This window comes from Mesoplodon densirostris, chromosome 10, assembly GCF_025265405.1.
Source record: "Mesoplodon densirostris isolate mMesDen1 chromosome 10, mMesDen1 primary haplotype, whole genome shotgun sequence".
Classification (NCBI taxonomy): domain Eukaryota; kingdom Metazoa; phylum Chordata; class Mammalia; order Artiodactyla; family Ziphiidae; genus Mesoplodon; species Mesoplodon densirostris.
Genome location: NC_082670.1, coordinates 30791497 through 30811729, shown reverse-complemented (window position 1 = coordinate 30811729; position 20233 = coordinate 30791497). Strand labels below are relative to the sequence as shown.

The 20233-nt window shown below is 36.2% G+C and overlaps 1 protein-coding gene across 6 annotated transcripts in view; it reads right to left on the bottom strand.

The window, feature by feature from the left end:
- The window catches only part of SUPT3H (SPT3 homolog, SAGA and STAGA complex component), a 440959-nt gene that overhangs the window by 72063 nt on the left and 348663 nt on the right, over window positions 1-20233 (bottom strand). For all 6 annotated transcript variants that reach the window (XM_060111003.1, XM_060111004.1, XM_060110999.1 and 3 more), the window contains one exon: window positions 14882-14992. In XM_060111003.1, coding sequence (XP_059966986.1) covers window positions 14882-14992 — 111 coding nt within the window. The remainder of the gene's footprint in view (window positions 1-14881; window positions 14993-20233) is intronic.

Here is a 20233-nt window from a genome sequence, read left to right as displayed (position 1 = left end):
TATCTTGAATAACTTAAGTAAGATCCTACTGAAATGGACTGAGAGAACACACCAAGACCATACTAGTTACTAAACCTAAAGGATCATCACCAAACAATTTTGTTGAATTATGAATCCTTTCACCTAGATATCTGAAGTCAAATCTTCACATGGGTACAAAAAATATTTTTAAGAGAAGTCAATGAGTCTCCTAGTAGAAGTTTAGGAATCAGCGAAAGCAGGAGTAGGAACTTTTCTAGGTAAGGGTCCTTCCCTGATCCTCAAGTTGGAAACATAATTAAAATCAGTTTGCAATGTACTATATATTTGATTCTTTCCTTTCAATCTAAATCTTCCAACCTCTCTAAGCTCTCATTCCTGGAAAAGCTCTTGGCAGTCACTTTTTGCAACCCACAATTTCTGTAGCTCTTCGTCTTTGTACCGTACTCTTTCTGCATCTAAGCCTCACTTCCCATATGTGGTCAGTAACGCCACCACCACCGGAAGTAAAATGGTCCTCAGCATGGGCCTGTTTGCCCACACAAGGGCAGCAATATGGGGCAGGAAAGCAGTCCAGCGGTCATGAATCTCAAGGTACTCTGAAACTATAAAGAACACGTTATTACCCATTTTATACATGTGAAACTGGACACAAAAACAGTAGGAATTCTCTGAAGGCTACAAAGAAAGCCAGTCAGTGGGTGTGGGTCTCCACCCCAAACTCACATATCAGATTGGGCCTCCCTCTGCAGTTCTCAGAAGGGCACTGTTGGGAAACTAGCCTTGTCATCTCTACTCGAGTTTTGTTCAGATGATAATCATTTTAAAAGAAAACACCGTGTTTGCATTTTCATGTTCTATATTTTAGGCACAGTGCTAGGAGCTTTCAAGTGTTATTACTAAATATTGATATTTGCTAAAAATCGCTTATTTTTTACAAATGATTAAACTGAGGCTCAGGCAAGTCATCTGACTCTAACCATCAAAGACAGTAGAATGTTAAACAGTGATTTACATGAAACAGTATCAGTGAAATTTTTGGTTCATTTAAAACAATCTTTTAATATTTATTTATTTAGGATACTAATAATCATGCTATCTTCTAGGTTGTTGTAATGATTAAATGATATCATACATTTAACACCCTTAGAAGACAATCTTTTAATTTATATTTAAAAAATAAATTTATTTATTTATTTTTGGTGGCGTTGGGTCTTCGTTGCTGTGTGTGGGCTTTCTCTAGCTGTGGCGAGCAGGGGCTACTCTTCGTTGCGGTGCGCGGGCTTCTCATTGCTGTGGCTTCTCTTGTTGCAGAGCACAGGCTCTAGGCGCGCGGGCTTCAGTAGTTGTGGCTCGCGGGCTCTAGAGCGCAGGCTCACTAGTTGTGGTGCACAGGCTTAAGTTGCTCTGCGGCATGTGGGGTCTTCCCGGACTAGGGCTCGAACCCGTGTCCCCTGCACTGGCAGGGTGAATCTTAACCACTGCACCACCGGGGAAGTCCCAAGACAATCTTTTTAAATGAGACTATATATATGTGTATGTGTATACATACACATACATATATAAATGACACCTATCTAAAACACTATATATACACACATGTATATTTTTTAATCAAAGTGACATGTTAATGGAAATACATTGCTCACATATCTGGTGCTGATTTCTTAACAACCGTAGTCCCCCATGTCTCTGAAAAGCATGCCAGGAGGATGACTGACTAAGCTGTGCAAATGTGACTGACACACTCCTGAGACATCTTTCACCTTGGCAGAACACAGGGAGCCCCACACAAAGTTTTAGAAGTATAAATGAAGACTCCTGAGTGTTTTGGAATATATACCTCCAGGCTTGGTGGGACCACAGCAAAGTAGCCTAGAAGCTCTATCCTTTGCTTCCAGTAGTTTGTGAACTATGACACTGAGATCTGTGTAATCCAAGTATTTGAAATGCTTCCACATCATTTCAAGTACAATCATGAAATTTAAAAATACTCCCCTATCACCACATGGAACAGAAAAAGAGCAGCTCTTTGCAAAGCTTTTTTAAGTGAGCTATTTGCATGTCTAAAAGCTATTTTAAAAATTCTATCAGTATTGCTTTGCTCTGTCAGCACAGTACTGGCTTCCTAGTCAGCAAATTCACCGTAAGTATTAAGGTTACCCCCTGTGGTGATAGCTGGTAACCTGCAAGATCAAGTTAAACAGCATGGTCAGTGACCAAAGAACTCCTGGAAAATTAGTTCAAAATGATGCATCATTTTGTCAAACATTCTTAAGAATTAGCTTTTCAGGATGTCTCTTCAGAAACATGAAACCCCTCGAAACCACTACCACAAATAGCCAACATTTAAAATAACTGCCAAGCCACCTGCTTTTCTCCAGGAAACATCATAAAACTCACAAGTTAGCAAAAGACTTTACAAAGTCTCAGTCTTTCTGATGAAGTTTACTTATTTTGTTTAAGAGACTTTATTTCCTCTTTTCGGAGCAATGAAAAGTCCTCACATCAGATTCAGTTCAAGGCACAGACTTAGGTGTAAAAGAAGGTCTCAGAACAGAAGGGGATGCTAAAGAACACTTCTTTGTCACTTTGGTCTTGGCACAGTGTTTCAGATGGTATTCATTTGGAATAAAGAGATCGACGACATAACATGCCCAATCCTCCTCTATAAGTGGCTTTGCTAGAAGTGGGTAAGGGCAGAAAAACATAAATTCATCTGTCTGTAGGCAACCCAAAACATACCGACTCGTCTTGGAGTAATTTAACCAGTAAGATGATTTAGAGGACAGTTCAGTGGCACCATTTTTGGAAAGTAAAAGCTTAGCAGAAGGAACATAAATCAAAGGTGACTGGCAGGTAAAGGATATATGCAGCAATCAGCCAAACCACGTGCACACTGGCACAAATTCAATAAGATCATTTATAAAATTTTTAAGTCAGGAGTACACAAAAGGGGGTCTGGTGCTAACTAAATCCACAGATAGCTTACATGCCACTGAAATAAACACTTCCAGATGCGGGTGTACAAAAACCTTTCACAGAAAGAAATGTTTTCTTTCATAAATCTGAAGGAGGGAGTCATGGCAGGGAAGGGTAGAAAGTCTGAAATTGAGACTGTGCTTCTTACAGATGGACGTGTTGTTGAGGAGGGAGTGTAGGGTGAGGATGAACTGCGCACAGCGCGTCTCCATTTAGAAGCCTTGCTACCATCAGTAAGACTGGATTTCTGTTAAAACAAGGGAAAAATGCTAATGACATATCATTTCATCAGTCCTCCAAAATCTGGTGACTGAGTCAGTGTTGCTCCCATTACTTCCCTTAGAGTTTCTTTTTTGGGGGTGGGGGTGGGGAAGAGATACTGGGTTCACACAGAGATGAAAGCCACTAATCGAAGTTTAGAAAAAAGATGCTTTGGAACTTACACCAGCACAAAGCTATTGGAGGCATGGCTTTAATGATGAAAATATTTGCAAAATCTGGCTAGCTTAGAGTCATCTTTCAGGAATGCGTGACCAAATTCATTAATGGATTAGAAAGTCAATTTGCTCATCCAAACAGCATAATAATTTGTGGGACTTTCTGGTCATATATCTAAACACTCCCAGAAGTTCAAACAGAAAGCTAGAATGTCTGTGTTTGTTTCCTTTTTTAGGTTCAGGTGAACTATGCATTGAGCTTTCCCCCCTTCCCCCAAGGAAATTTCCCCCTTGAAATTAGTTTTCTTGTTGAATCTTTAAACTTCATGCAAATTCTCTGTAAGCATCTGAGTAATAAATTTATTCTTGAGACTACTTCTAATTATCTGTTTTATACATTGACCCAAATGACCAACTTGTCATCTATTATTCGTCTTTCGTTCAGGATCTTGTTCTACTTTTTCTTTAAGCCAAGTATCTCTTGAATACATTCCGTCTTCTCTGGTCTCAACGTCACTGCCTCAGCAGAGGCTTTTCTGCCCTCTTGCCTGCAATACTGCAGTGGTCACCCGACTGATCACTCTGCTGATTACATCTCCTAACTCCAGTCCCTCCTCCAACCCATCAGCTGAGTTATTTTTTTAGAATACAAATTTGTTCATATCAATCCCTTGTTCAAAAACTCTAAAATCGCCCCTTGAAGGCTGTATCCGTTGTTTAAAAAGAAATTTTCCAAACTAAATCTTACTGAAAACTCAATATTTATCAGAGATAAAAATCAATCTGTATTAATTAGGGAAAACTCTTTATTATTTTGCAGAATACCTGTAAAATAAGTCAGGGTTTCTGCAGAGCACGGTTAGATAACTGCTGGCCTGCGTCATGAAGGCCATGTGACTCGAAGTCCCTCTCACACTGTCATCAGCCTCCCTTTGATGTTTCTCCTCCTCTCGATGGACTCCTCGGTTCCTCACCTTGGCCCAAACAGCCATTCTGCTTTCCTACATTTTCCCCCCGATTTTATTCCTGCTCTTCTTTCTGCCTGAATTATTTTTTTGCAATTCTCACTCATTTCCCTCACCTCTGTCTCATAAACTCAGTTCAAATGTTAGTGATCTGAGGAAGCTTCCTTGACTTCCTCAGACAGATCTCGGTCTCTGCTGCGCCAGAAGCACTGTGTCCCGCACCCCCGCAGTTACAGTGCCAACCACACGGCAGTGCTTACATACACATCTCCTTCACTAGACTGGAACACCCAGCTACTCATCTCCATTTCCCATAGCCCCCTTTCAACAGATTTCTAAAACAACGCCTGGCAATTGTTCATTGAATTAATCAACGGAGATACCAGAGCTGTAAGGATCTTAGGCCACGTATGGATGTCACTACTGGTCCTTCCACTTCTAAATCAGGTCTACTTCAATCTTACCAATGAAGATTCTGCCAAATGGACTGTCATTACCTAGTCCAAACTCAGAAAGCAAGTGCTATCCTTTGTATGTGAAGGGTGCCTCCATCCTCTCAGGAAGGCACGTACTTTGAATTGTTTCTCGGCAGTTGCAGGTGACAGACTGACTTAGAGCAGTACAGTCTTGCCCTGCCTCCTTATTCATTTTTTTCTCTTAATCATTTGTGAGCTGGTTGTGTGGGTGAAAGATACTGCGCCACCAAAAACGGAAGTGTCGTTAGTTTACCCACATGAGGATCAATCCCTAATGCTGTCTTCTTTAGACAGTGGCTTCAGAGAAAAGCACTGTGTGGAGCCTAGGCTGGTTTTCTCCCTCCTCTCCCCTCCTCTCCTCTCCTCTCTTTTTTCTCCTCTTCTCCCCCACCATCCCCTCCCCCCCTTTTTTTAAACACCAAAAGTTTGCTTCAGTGACCAATGTGGTCAACTATAACTTATTTACTTATTAGGCTCTTACCTAATTAGCCCAGAATATGGGAGTGGGTGTTTTAGGTTAGATCAGGAATGTAGAATTAAATCGGAGCCAGAAATATAGTCTCTAACTTCTCTCCTGGAAACTATAAAATCTGCACAAGTGTTTGAATTGGAATCGACAGGAACCTGTAGGCCAGGCTGTGAGCTTCAGGAGCCAGAGAGGTAACTCAGATACTCCTTCCCTGGTATTTCCAGCAGCAGCACAGCTGCCCAACTGTCACCTTGAATGCACCTGGGCCAATTCAGACACTGACACTGGGCTCTGCCTTAGTGACCTCTGAGAACTAATCAGCCAAAATATTTCCAGATCTGGAGAGCCTACTCCACATTTTGGGTATATGCCCAGAACTGCAAATGCACTCCAATCAGGTGGGAGAGCCTATCCAGGTGCCAGGGCAAGAATTAACATCTGACTGACATATGGGCTATGAATTTTCTCTTCTCACAGCTTGGGGTCATGCAGAGGTGGTGTGTGGGAGTGGAATATTTGATCTGCACATACATAGCCTAGGGGATTTGGTTTAAATCAAATCATAATTAAAACACCAGTCAGGAAAACAAGGCATAATTATTTTTTTCCTGCGTTTTTTTTTTTCCTACCTTGGATACAGCCTTAAATATATGTTGGGCACAATAACAGCTAGGTATCAGTTTCGTTTTTGGAAGGTGTAAACTTTCCACTTAAAACAATCCACTTATTATGTTGTAGGATTAACTCTGCAACTACATCAGTAAATTAAATGACAGTTCAATGATTATATTTGTGTGACTGAAGTGTATAACACTATTTAAGAAATCATCAAAAAGTAAATCATCTCCAGTTCAACAGGCTCTCCTCATGGCTGTTTGGAGGGAATTTCTGTCACACTATCAATAAAACAGTACGCAAATGTTTCACTTAAACAAAACATGCTTATGACGGTTAGATGTTTCTGGCAATGGTTAATAAAGAATCTATCCCAATAAAACCATTGTGTTCTTTTCTAATATTCATTTAGTTTAGATATAAAATGTTAATTGAAAAATTTTAATGGTATTTTTGCTAGGTGAACCTGACCAATGTAATGAGTTTATGTCTAACTCAGTGTTTACAATCTTATTTATAGACTTAAAAGGAAAATTTCTTGCCATTTGCAGAGCATAATTTTTAAGTTTAGAAATATCTCAGCTTAGTTTAGTTCCTCCCAACTAATCTTCTTGCTGCTTTCATGAATTTGTGAGTTAAAAGAGTCCTGTGATTTTTTTTTTTTTTTTAAGAAAAAACAATTTCCTTTCGGGAGTCACTCAAAATATTTTTCTATTCTATCTTCATTCCCTCAGAAGACTGCAAAAACCTAGAAACCATAATAACACATTCAAATCTCAAGATGTGGTCCTTTTAGAATATTCTGCTCAAAAAGTTTCTCTTAGCTGTCAACTACTCCTTTCCTTGTACTCATGTTCAAATTCCTCTGTTCTCCACGATACAGCCTGCCGTTAACAATGAATAGAGATATGTTACCTTCTTGAACAACTTCAAATTCATGTCCCCCATTAGAGAACACTGATTGGTTCCTTTTCAAATTATATTCCTGAAAATTCTAGGACTCTCTGCAGGACTTTTAGGGGCCTCACAGACGTTTGACGAGAATGTCCATTTCCAATTTTTTGTGCTACTTGAAATAAAGGTTCTGTCATCTTGTGTTTTATATTGAACTTCCTGTAAATGCTTTGTTGTTTAGGAAATGATGTTTTGGAATTCTGGCCTGTTAGTTTTGTTTTTTGGTATTTAAAGCAGCCCAAATAAATCCTCTATGTAAAACTGTGCAAGTGAGTACGTCACCTTAGAGTGTATAGCCCATGCTGAACTGAATGTGAGGTCCTTACTGCTGATACAAAAGTGAAGGCAGAAAAAAGCAAAATGTGTTTGAATAGTCCCTGTTTACTGAAGAGACAAACCAGCTGTTAATAACATCATAATTTTTAAAAGCGAAACTGGATAACTCTTTGTAAACAAATTCACTGTCCCAATTTAAGGTGTTGCTGCAAAAGTTCAAATGACATAAGATCTCTCTTCCCTTCTCCCTGCATTCTGCCTGATGATTAAAAAACATTAACTAAACAGTTTTACAATGTAACATGATTATGCCAACACAGAATTCTGATGCTGTGCTTACAACAGCAGAAAAAAGTATCAGTAATGAATTCAGCAAATTTGGATTCCACAGGCAAAGCAAAATAAACATGACCCTGAAACTTTAAACAAGTATTTTTCAGGGAAGGATTTTCAGGCGACTGAGATTTTCTTTATGACATCTTTGAATAGCTTATAGTGTTTTTATGATACCTTAAAAATATTTCCAGAAAACCATGAAGAATTATATACTGGATAAAAAATCCATATATTGATGCCCTTTAAACATTATCAGTTTAAAAATGTGAGCACTTGTTAGATACTGTTAGTGAAACAACTTTTGAGCAAAAAATTCTTACTATTTCTCTTTTGAGCCAAGACTATTGGAGGTCTGTGTAGATCGTTATTAAAAACTGCTATATCTGTGAATGAAAACTTCTCAAATAAAGAGAAGTGTGTAAATAAAATAAAATATGGAAATAAAGTGGATACTGTGATGAATATAACATTACATCATAACTTTGATTTTCAAACACCTTCACTATTCTTATTGAATGAGATTTTAAGAGTGGATCTTCTACATACAGAGTTGCTGGAATATTTGATAAAGAAACCCTTCTCTTATGGAGGTTTAATACCTCTTGCAACACTTGTCTTCTACGCAATGTAGTTTAGGAAATGCTATCTCACATTTTCAGGATAAGACTGCTTAAACAGTTAAGAATAGAGGCCAGTATGCAAAGATGGAGTTTAATGAGGAGGATTAGTGAGAATTCATTGAAGCCTGTGGTCCCAGTTAACCACAGAGTATTTAGCTCCTGTCCACAGATAGAGCTCTGGTACTTACAATGTAACCTTAAGCTGGTTACTTGATTTTTCTCTAAATATCCGTTTTCTCATCTACAAAGTGGGGATAACAACACTCATCTTGCTGTGTTGTAAGAATAACACAATGCAGGTGAAAAGTTTCTTTAAAAATATTATAAAAGTTATTATTTGATCACCCAACACTTTTCTTGGATTCTAATGATTTTCTCTCCCAATTTCTTCTAATGTTTTTATTACCACATTTCAAACATTTTCTCCCTAATTCTAAATTGAACACTGTGTTAGTTGAACCATATAAAATTTCTGATACTCAACTGTTTATGACCTAAGGATGCTGTTATTTTATAATTTGACAGAATACGTTTTGTAATTGTAATTTCCGTCTCACCTTATTTTAAAATTAAAAACAATTAAATTAAAATATTTACATTTTTTTCTAGAGAAGGCCCACTTTTAGGTTATTCTTATATGATAAATATACCACGTTAATTTTTTTTCTGAGAACCAGTGGCCCATTAACTATGAAAAAGTAATTGGTTCCAACCTATAACGACAGACTTAGTACTTCCAAAAAATTTATTGAGAAATTCTTACTTCCAGTAAAAAACAAAATTCTTAAAAAATATTTAAGAATTCATACCCAGTTTCTACTTGGTATTTACATTTGAAGAGCACTCTAATATTTTGTGACATTTAATTTTCCAGGTTGAACACATAAAATGCAGACAAAATCTAATGCACTCAAGACATAAGAATTATTCATGAATGTGAAATTCTAGATCAAAATAGTCAAAGCAATCTGCTATGCCACTTTTGTTTTTAAAAGTTTAATGTGAGGGATTCTTAAAGGAAATTTTTTAATTTTGATCCTTATTTGTCTATTGTGAACACTTCTGAGGGACCAATGATATGAGAGCATCCCTAGCACCCCTAATAGACATATATACATCAAGCTAAATGGCCACAGTGGAAGAGCAGTCAGCTGAGAGTCAGGAGGCTGGATTCCAGGGTCAGCCCCGGCATTCACTTACAAGGTGCCACTGGGTACAAGGCAAAGCATCTCTGAGACTGAGTTTAACTGATTTTCTCAAGTCTTAGCCAGCTTTAAAATACTTAGCCAGCTGTCTCACAATTTAATACAGTTGAGTGGATTTTGAAGCCACTCACTTTTAGGGATGCATTTAAGGTACCATTTAGATGAATGACCATCCTTAAATGAGAAATTTTATTGTTTTGCTATTCTACTTCAATAGAAAGACACCTGATAATATGTAAGCTTAGGGGGGGTGAGATATTTTTCTACTGTGAATATCACTCAGGAGAAACTAAAATATATTTAGGCATTACACATGGGATTATGTCATCCCATTTGGTGTACACAGTTTGCTTTCTCTGGCTTTCAAAATTATAGACCTGGTTTTCTATCAGCCATTTCCAGCACTTCTCGCTGAGCGCTGGGATTGGGCTTCAGAGTAGGTAACCATGGGCACCACCCACTGCTTGTACACAGCAAGGATCTAGATAAAACACATGTCTGACCATCTTCTTCATGATAGACAACACAGTCCACTGGGTTACTCTTTGGGGGTATTTTCTCCGAGAGAAAAAACAAAATGCTCTAACTATAAAAGTCTACTTCATTCTCAAAATTTTTAAATGCTTTTTCCTTCTAGACCCACATAATTATAAGAATTAAAAAAAAAAACCATTGCCAAAAGCATTTGAATTTTTAGGCTGCAATAAAATACTCTTCAGTTAAATAATTAAATTCAATTAAAACAATTAAATACCAGTTAACTGTCTAATAGGACAATTCATTTAAAGCTTTCGCTAAACATTTTTTTTAGGCCCTGAAGCTCTTTTTAATGTAAGTTTTATTTTATCCTTTATTTTTCTATATTTTCTTAATTTTCTGACATCCTAGCATTACTTTCATAATCAGTAAAATGAGGAAATTTTAAAAACTGAAAAAAATGAGGCTAGTAATAATTAATGTTTAAAAAATTATCACCAACTTTGATATACACATCAGTCTCTGAAAACCTTTTTTGGTAACTTACACAAATGTATAAACTCACATAAACTGAATTTGATGCAGCTTTATAAATCTGAGGCCATGCGGTTTGTTCCTTAGATTTCTATTTCACAGGAGCTAGTATGCAAAAATCGAGTGGAAACTATGTACACTCAGTTACTGAGACCTTATTTTTTAACGTGACAGTGGTGATAAAAAAAAATCCATTAAAGTTCCTCAACCACGATTAATTCAAAAAGTGAAAATGAACATTAATTTATTCTCAGGAACAATAATCTTTAAATAGTATTTAAGTTTTAATGGTATAAATTATAAGTCTGTAAAGAAATCACATTATAATTCGAGTTTTAGTTTCTTCTAGCATTACAAAGTGAGGCCTCTGTGTTTGTTTGTATGTCTGTGTGGTTGGTGGTGGGGGGAATGGTTTCTACTATAGTCCGTTTGTATCCTTATCTGAAACCTTTTAGAAAATATACTACAGCTACTCGTGCTATGATGACTTCCACTATTATTAATATAATACATTAAGAGCTTACCACTCAAGTTCATAGTATTCGTTGGATTCTATCATGAGGTATGTTCTATTCTACCAGAGAGAGGTTAAGAAACTTCCTTACGCTACTTTGCTAGTAGGTGCAGAGCTGGGATCTGAATCTGGGCAATTTGGCTCTAGAATCAAGTCTTAATCACCACACAATATAACCTCACGTAATGCCAACTACGATGAGTAAAAGGACAAGATAAGATGACAAGCATCAAAATGACTTAGGACACCCCCAGTTTGCATAAGTACTCTAAAGTAATGACTACACATCACAGACTGAAGCGATTTTCAGAATTATTTAGGAAAAAATAAATAATAAGCAAAAGGTAAACTAGTCTCTTTAAATGTTTTTTAGCATGTGTATATGGAAGATCAGGAATACAGGGGTGGGAACAGTTGCAAAAGAATCTAATGAATAGCTTAATGTCAGGAGAATTACTTTAATCTTCTAGGTATGATACTCTCTTCTGATCTTCTGCATAGGATTAAGAATAAATAACAACACAGAAAAGAAAGAAGTCATCGATTAAAACCAACATGCCAAAGACAGCATAGTTATAATTGGTTGAGTGGGGATGCGTAGTTTATAAGTGTCTCCATAGCCCTCATATGAGTGGCAGGAAACTGATGTTTCCACCATGAGGCCCCTTCTCTCTCCACTCCAGCAGCTACTCAGTGCAAAGCATTGTTTGTACTCTTTTCTCCCCTCCACCTAATGTGGCTTTAATTATTCCTTTCTTCTGTCATTTCAACTAATTCCCAAGGGGAAGAACTCACTTACAATTCTTTATACAATGAATTGTATTCCTGAATTTGATCTTCGGAAGTCATACAGTAGAAGACAGAATGATGCCTCACCAAAAGCAAATTTTTCTTGGTTTATTGATTGATGTTGTAATTCAGTTTCCATGTAACCTACTGGTTCAGTCATTTTAATTCTCCAAATCAATTTCAAATTATTGGGAATTAGCTATATATCAATCGAGTTATGGATATTCTAAATTAGACATCTCATTTATATATACATTAGACAAGCACTTGAGATTTAGAATGAAATGCTGCAAAGACAAAATCTCTATGTTTCAAAAATGTAAACTAGTTGTTCATGGCCATTTTAGTTTACAAAGGAAATTTTATACTGGAGGTAAGTTAGCTCAGCCTTTCTGTATAAAATTCAGTCTCAGTCTATGATTGCTATAGACACAGCCCACATGCCTCCTCTCAGGAGCCGCAGCTCAAAGCCTAGGAAGCAAAGTGTCCCCAGTGCAGCATAAAGTATCATCTCAGGGAGTGGGCACCAGGGAACTCAGCATCAGCATCTCCCCAGCATCAGGAGCACCTCCTTTAAGCACTGAAGGTAGGAGGGATCCAGGACAGGTGTTCACACTGTTAATATACACAGTCTGCAAATCTATTCTACTTTAAAGAGAATTTTTAACTTTAAAAGGCAGATTTAAGTATTGTAATATATACCAAGAAACTGTGTCTGCCTGATCCTACTACTCATGACATAAAATGGAGTAGGTATATTCAGTCCTGTAGGCTGGGCAAATTCTTATAACTCCAGGTAATGGGGTAGACCTTTCAAGGTGGGTCCTTTCCGAGGAGTGATAAAAACTCAGTGTCCTTCTGTGGTGGAGTTCTTTCTCATCTGTTGTTGATTTTGCTCGTCTGCTCTGGTAGCAGCTAAGGGAACCTCCAAGACCATGGCTTATTTGTTCTATTTTCCAGATCTATTTAAACTAAGCATTTTAAAATTGCATTATTAGTTTTAAAAACCATATTAGTTATATGTTTGTTAGACAAAAATTAGCTTAAACTATATCTGAATATATATATTCTGAATATTTCAAGTATATTTCCTGACCATATACTACAATCTTAGATTATAAAAGCAATAATACATGAGTAATAGAGCATCATGAATACACATGTACACACACACACACACACACACACACACACATGTCATCAACCAAGATGGTTCTCAAGTGATCTGTCCAGTCTTTTTAAAAATAAAAAAACTTGAAGAATTAAACAGCTACCACTGCCACCACTTCCTTTTGAGGAAACATCACAGACTTCATGATTAGGAGATTTTCCCTTTACATTAGATATATTTTCCGTTATCTAATTTTATCCATTACTTTTAGTTACCATTTTAGGTTATTTCTTAAAAATCCTGTTTCCCCTTGCTACCCTTTAATTACTTCTAGATATTACCGACTCTGTCTTTTTCTTCTCTCTCTTCTCCACTGCCTCAGGCTATTAGTCATTATTTGGCTCGTATCTATGGATTTGATATTTTTAATCCTTTGTTATAAATTGGTTCTTTCAACTTCAGTTGGTTCGTAAATTCTTCCAATCATCTCATATTTTTCTAAATTTCATCTCTTTTGGCTTATTGCTTTAAATAGCCTCACCTGTCATGTAGGAAAAAATAAAACAAGAGATATTGATTTCCTTGTTTTCGATTGTAATAATCTAAAACCACTCATGCAAAAGGATATATTGCTTAATCAGCAACATATGATTAATATAAATATGATAAATCACATTCTTATAATATATGACAAATTTAAGGTATTAATCAGAAGTAAAAATAATTGTCACCATTACAAAAAGCTTCTAGAGACATATATAAAAAGCTCTGACACATTCTTGCTGTCACACGGAGAATGCATACAATTAACAATAACAATGAAAACAAAGAGTGGTAAGAAAGCATTCTCTTTAACTGAAACATAAGAAAAAAGGAGATGCTATAATTTAGAAGAAATCATGACTTCTATCAACAGATAATAGTAAAATCCACTCTTAGGAAAAAACACATATTATTTTATGTACATATGTATGTGTAATGTTATACATATATATTCTGCTTTAGTATGTTAAAGCAGATGTGAGTCCAAAAAAAACCCAAACAGGGCTTCCCTGGTGGCTCAGTGGTTGAGAATCCGCCTGCCAACGCAGGGGACACGGATTTGAGCCCTGGTCCGGGAAGATCCCACATACCGTGGAGCAACTAAGCCCGTGCGCCACAACTACTGAGCCTGCACTCTAGAGCCCGAGAGCCACAACTACTGAAGCCCGTGCACCTAGAGCCCGTGCTCCGCAAAAAGAGAAGCCACTGCAATGAGAAGCCCGCGCACCACAACAAAGAGTAGCCCCCCCTCACTGCAACTAGAGAAAGCCCGTGTGCAGCAACTGAGACCCAATGCAGCCAAAAATAAATAAATTAAAAAAATAACAAAAAAACAAACAAATGGTAAATTCTACTGTTCTTTAGTCATAAATCAAACCTAACTTTCTGAAAATCAAACCAATTCCTTATAAACAGAGAAGGACTTGGAGAAAGTTATACTGACATGAATAAAGATTTTTTTTTAAAGGGCCACAAGATGAGCATTTAATTAAAACACACACACACACACACAGACACACACACATGGACACACACACTTTCTTTAGGCTGTTGAAATATAAAGTCTTTAATTCTCCATTAAAAAAAAACCAAAACAAACCTTGATTATAAGCTTTAAAACCATTTGAAGATGTGGAAGACTGTCTGCCTTCCAGCCTACTTCAAAGCCAGTAAAGAAATCATTTCTTCTTCTTCCAACTCAAAGTATGTTTAGGAGCAGAACATCTGATAGAAGTGGTATTGCCAATCTAACCAATTTTAAAATATAAAGTGCTTCTAGCAATATTTGGATACATATAATTTGACAAAAAAAGTTTTATAACCTAAGCTTTAAAAAATAGAAAATATAAGCCCCAACAAAAAAAGCATAATTTGTAATTGAAAGAAAATAATATTTTGTAGAAAAAAAGTTGTCCTTCCAAAAAGAGACAAAAATGACTAACTTTTATTTCCCAAGAGAATTATGCCACTTTTATACAACAAAATTACAGTCACCACAAATTGCTTTCAACAATTCCACTGCTGCTTCATTTGACCACTTGAAAATCAAAATTCTTTCAGATTATAAATATAACTTTTTATAACTCTGTTATTACGTACTGTGAATGGGGAAAGGGGGCCAATCTTGTGGCTGTAGCGTCGAACGGCCTCTCTGATGTGGCAGGGCTGGATGGCATCGCTGTGAGCCTCACCACCACAGGCCGCAGTGCTCTGCGACAGAAAAACACATAAATTGTTACTAAATCAAAAACACACAACAGAACTACAGTGTATAAAATATGAAAATAAACTTTCATAAAATGGACGGTTTTTTCCCTTAGGATGCACATCATTGCTGCCATATACTACATCTAAAAAAAAATTCCATTAACAAATCAAAGATGACTTTTACATGACCCCTTCCTAGCAGACCAACCAAATGCAATTTTTATGCCCCCAATATTTCACCTAGGCCTACCTGTCAAGGTACAGAAGAATACAGCCACTTGCGTGCAGATGAAAAGTGTCATAGGGGCTTGCTGAAAGGACCACAGGAAACTATTTTTTTAAAAAACATTTAAACATTTATTATTATAAATGTTTCTTGGGAGCCTGTTGGACATATTTCTGAAATAACTTGAGGGTCATCAATTTTAAAATAAAAAATGTAAAATTGCTATATATTTATTTATAATACTGTGGACTGTCATAAAAGATCATTTCAACTTGGTTCCTAGTTTTCTAGGTACCCTCCATGCAAAAACAAAATAAAACAAAAACTTTCTATTTTAATTTGCCTCATCTGTAAAAGGCAGGTTTGAAAGTACAAAGAAACACAAGAAACAGAAAGATTATTTGCAATAAGACTATGGATATCAACTCAAGAAATGTATGCAACATGATTTAAAAAAAATAAAATAGGGGCATTATAGTCTCATGATTCAGTTGTAGACTCTGGCTTCCCAAATACCTGGGTCCAGATCCCAGCCGTATCAGTTACCAGTTCTGTCAAGTTATGTAATATCTCTGCACTTTAGTTTTCTCATCTGTAAACTGGATAATAATTATAATTGCTCTATAGGGTTGCTGTGAAAATTAAATGAGTTGATACGTGTAAACCACTTAGAACAGTGCCTGACACATGTCAGTTATTAACAGCATTAGGCTATTATTTACATTAAAAATGGAACCTCCATGTTCTTGAAATGATAAGCTAATTTACTTACAAGTGCAGTGGATACCAGATGCCAGGTCATCAACATTAAAGAATCAAGAGAAAGAAATAGCAGCCTGTGTGTTACTATAACTCTGGTCTAGAGGTACCACTCTCAGAATTCCTTATAGGAGTATATCTAGTACAACCTCTATGGATAGCAATTTGGCAAATCTTATCAAAATGAAAAAACACAACACTTTTTGACCCAATAATTTCACCTCTAAGAATTTATCCTAAAGACACATTACACGGTACAAGATAACAGATAGATAGATAGATAGGCAGATATTCACCGCTGTGCTATCTGAATTCATGAAGCAAATGTTCATCAACGAGAGAACAATGAAATCAATTATGATACATTCATTCAATGCAACAGAAACCACAGCAACACCAAAAAGAATGAAGCAGTTCCATACATATTCCTATGGAGCTATCTCTAAGATACATTGTTTGAAGAAATACTAAGTGACCAACTGGATAACTATGTTAGCCAGCTGTTTTTTTTTAAAAAAAGCTGAACATTATATGCTCATTTAAGCTTAGAATATTTCCACAAAGGTACCCCAAAAATCAGTAACAGTGCTTATCTCTTGTAGTATAGGTGGGTGTCTGGAGGACATGGGTTAGAGGAAATATTTTTCACTGTATATGCTTCTGTACCTTTTAAATATACTTTTTGTGCTTCTTCTATTATAAACTAGTAAAATAATTGTAAAAATTCCTATGAAGAGCATCAGCTAATTATCCAAGCTGAACCTGAAATAAGACTTAAAATATAAAACAAAACAGATCTTGATTATTTTTATTATTTTAACAAGATTTGAAATAAGCCAGATAGGAATTTACTCTAGGCTATCTTTCTCAATTTCATTCCAACAATACCCTAAATAACACATCAGCTATGCCCACAATAACAAGGATTAAGTTATCTTAACCCCTCACTTTGGCACTCATATAGAAGTGCACACACAGAGTTTTTTCATTTTCTTTCTTTCTTTTTTTAAATTGTGCTTTCTTGATTCTCATTCCAAATACTTTGTTTCAGTTGGAATATATTAGAATAAATGCAATTATCAGGTACCCAGTAAGGCTAAAGACTCTTCTGTTAAGTCCACTTGGCTCCAAGATGTGAATATGACTAATACAGACTCATTATCTGCTAGGGATAACAAATACTTGTGAAGTAAGTTGAGGCATTCTACTCAATTGTGGAAATGAATGCAAATAATTAGCTGGATTTGGAATCTAAAGTTAAGTTTTCCAGTGGAAACTCAAGTGGAAACACAAAAGGGGGACATCAAGAGGGTCAATATCCTGCAGACTAAGTGGGTGGGGAGTCCTTCCAGTGCATTCCTCTGTGGAAGCTCCTTTCTCCTTGAAAATTGGATTTATTTTTCATTTCTTTTCTCCATGGCCAATGGAGAGTCTACTCTTTCTCTACTTTCCCCAATAAATTTGGTTCTGGTATAGAACATTTTGGTCAAAATCTCTCAGAACCTCTGGCACGGCGATCCAATGGGACTTGAGAACACTGAAGTAGGAAGCATAAGTTAGAAACTACTTGTGGCTGCTATTTGTAAGATGTGGTAACATGTAAGCCAGGCCTGTTTGAATCATGTTATCGCTGCTAAAAAGAAGCTAACCTACATAAAAATAAAAATATTCATTTTTGTGAAAAATGTCATTAAAATTTCTATCTTGCCAGTTTCAGGTTTACCTGCTATAATTAAGCAAATGTAAACATCAGCATAAGTTACTATGTGCACTTCTACACTTTCCTGATTTGCCCATTGAGTTCTTTGGAAGGAAACCTTTAAATCTAAAATGTTGTATTTGCAGTATTGTTTCGACTGCAATAAGTATCTTCTCATTTCTGTAAATATCTAGTCCCTCACCAAGGCACTCGAAATCTGTTTAAATTCAAAATTCATATTAAGTTTAGAATTTTTACTTCAGCAGTGACTTCATAAATCTTGTAATAGTCTTCAAAATTGTTACAGGATTAGCATTAAATTTGTGTATTTGCTACCTAATATAAAATATTATATGTTATAAATACATATAAAGAATATTACATTTATGTACCAATTCAGCTTTCTCATTCTGCTTGTGCCCACCTTATAGAATATTCTTTAAGTTTTCAAAAATGAAACCCACATGTTTGATAAAATACTGAGTGCTGTTGTCTATAGCGTGTTTGTCAAAATCTCTGTGGGGACTAAACTCTTTATTTCCTAAAGTAAAGTACAAGGTGCTTCATAAAGTTCTTCATATGTCAGGTACTCTTCCTCTTGGCTGCATTCATACTCCATTCTTGTATTCTTCCATTTCATTTTTATTTATGTCTTTTTATTCAGAAACTGCTGCTGGGTATTGGAAGCTGAAGTATCATATAGAGTCCTCCATGCTTCCCACATTTGAGTATTGTCCCTCTGCTTGTACTTGCTGGCTTGTATTGAATAAAATTCCCCAACAGCTTGAACTCTCAACTGTGGTACAAGAAGTTACATTGAAACTTTGGTTGCCCCAGGATCTCTTACAAAAGTCTGTACCTCTCCTGACTCTTTTCTTCTGAACTTAAGAGCTGTTGGGAAGAAACAGCTTTTAAAGAAATTTTATCCTTTCTCAGCCTTCCCCTTGCCGGGTAATCTAATATTTAAGAAGGACCTGGAATCTCAGATAATTGCCTCTTATTCTTTTCACATCCATAATGGTGGACTAGACCTTTCGTTAAACTTGAAATATTAGATTTTACAGAGGAGTAATACGTATCTCAGGTTAGAGCAAGTGAAAGGTTAGTAGCACTATTACTGACTTCTGTCACTCACTGACCACATGGGTTGATGTGACCTGAGTGGGCAGGTAAGTGTCTTCCTTCTCCTCACTCTTGTACACAGAGCTCTCTCAGTGCTTTGTGTCTAAAGAGGATTTCTTTTCAGATGAAGTTGGGCCATTCTTTGGCTAAAGGCTGTAGTATAATACAGTTAATTTTCTCATTTCAAAACTTAATTGAGATGTTAAATTTGTCATTCTATATAACTAGGAAGAGATTTTTTTTAACTAAGGAAATTAAAACTAAAAAAACGTATTGAAGAGAAGAAAGAATCACCAAATTCAAGGATTCATAATTATAAAATTTAGAAAAAACACACAATATTATCTATTCTAAACTTCCCCAACTCCTTCCCTATGTTATAGATGATAAGGGACACTCCCAAGATTAAAATGATAGCATTAAGATATGGTTATATATCAAATCCCTTGGCTTCTAGTACACATAGCTAGTATATAATAGAGGCTTTATTATTTTACGTAGAATGAACTGTACCATGTTACCAACATAGCTGAGGTTTCCAGTGAGTAAAAATCAAAATATACAAGAGCTTGAACGTAGAAAGATGTGGATGAGTAAATAGAGAAAAAATTAATTATTTTATGTATGCATAATAACCAGGTTAATTACAACTTCCTACATACTTTGTAAAGCAAATCCACTGAAGAGGTCTTTTAGGTAACATTTTATTAGCCTAGTTTTATTTATTGAATGAGTTGGGGAGCACTACAGCTGAAAATCTTTAGAACTACTTTCTAATATAGAAGTTCCTTATAGTTCAGAGTTTCCCTTTTTAAATAATCAGTTAGCTCTGTCATTTTGAAAACAAAAGGAGGAGTTCAGATGTGAGGATGAAATTTAAATCTGCTTACTATCAGTTATAAAATTATATCTAGGCATAGCTCCACTGCTAGTAATGGCAAATGGTTCCTATTGTGCCAACGAACTTGTAGATAAAAGTATAAAGTTTGGACAAATTATAAAAAACAAGTACCTGAAAGCAAAAGAGACTGATCTAACACAGGCAGAAACTGAAAGGCGGCGTACCTATATTTAGAAGAAGGGAATGGCTGTGGGTTGAGTTTTCTGTTTTTACTGTTTTAGCCCAAGGGTAGGCTCCAGTCAGTATAGGGAGGACATGACCTTAGAGGCATGAAGAACTATTGGCCAGAGTTCAGGGCAACCATAGTATGTGTAAAGTGAAAAAGAAAATCCCCAAAAGGACAGAATCAAAGAAGGGAAGTACCAAATTCAGTGTATAAATTTTACCCAGTCTTTGACTAACTTCTTAACTATTCCTTTGTGGTACCAAATCCAAAAAACCCAGGTAATCAAGTGAAGTGAAGTGAAGAGAGAATCTAGCTGCTGAAGAGGAATTTGAGTTTGGACTTTAGAGTTCAATCTAGAAAAGTAAACTGCC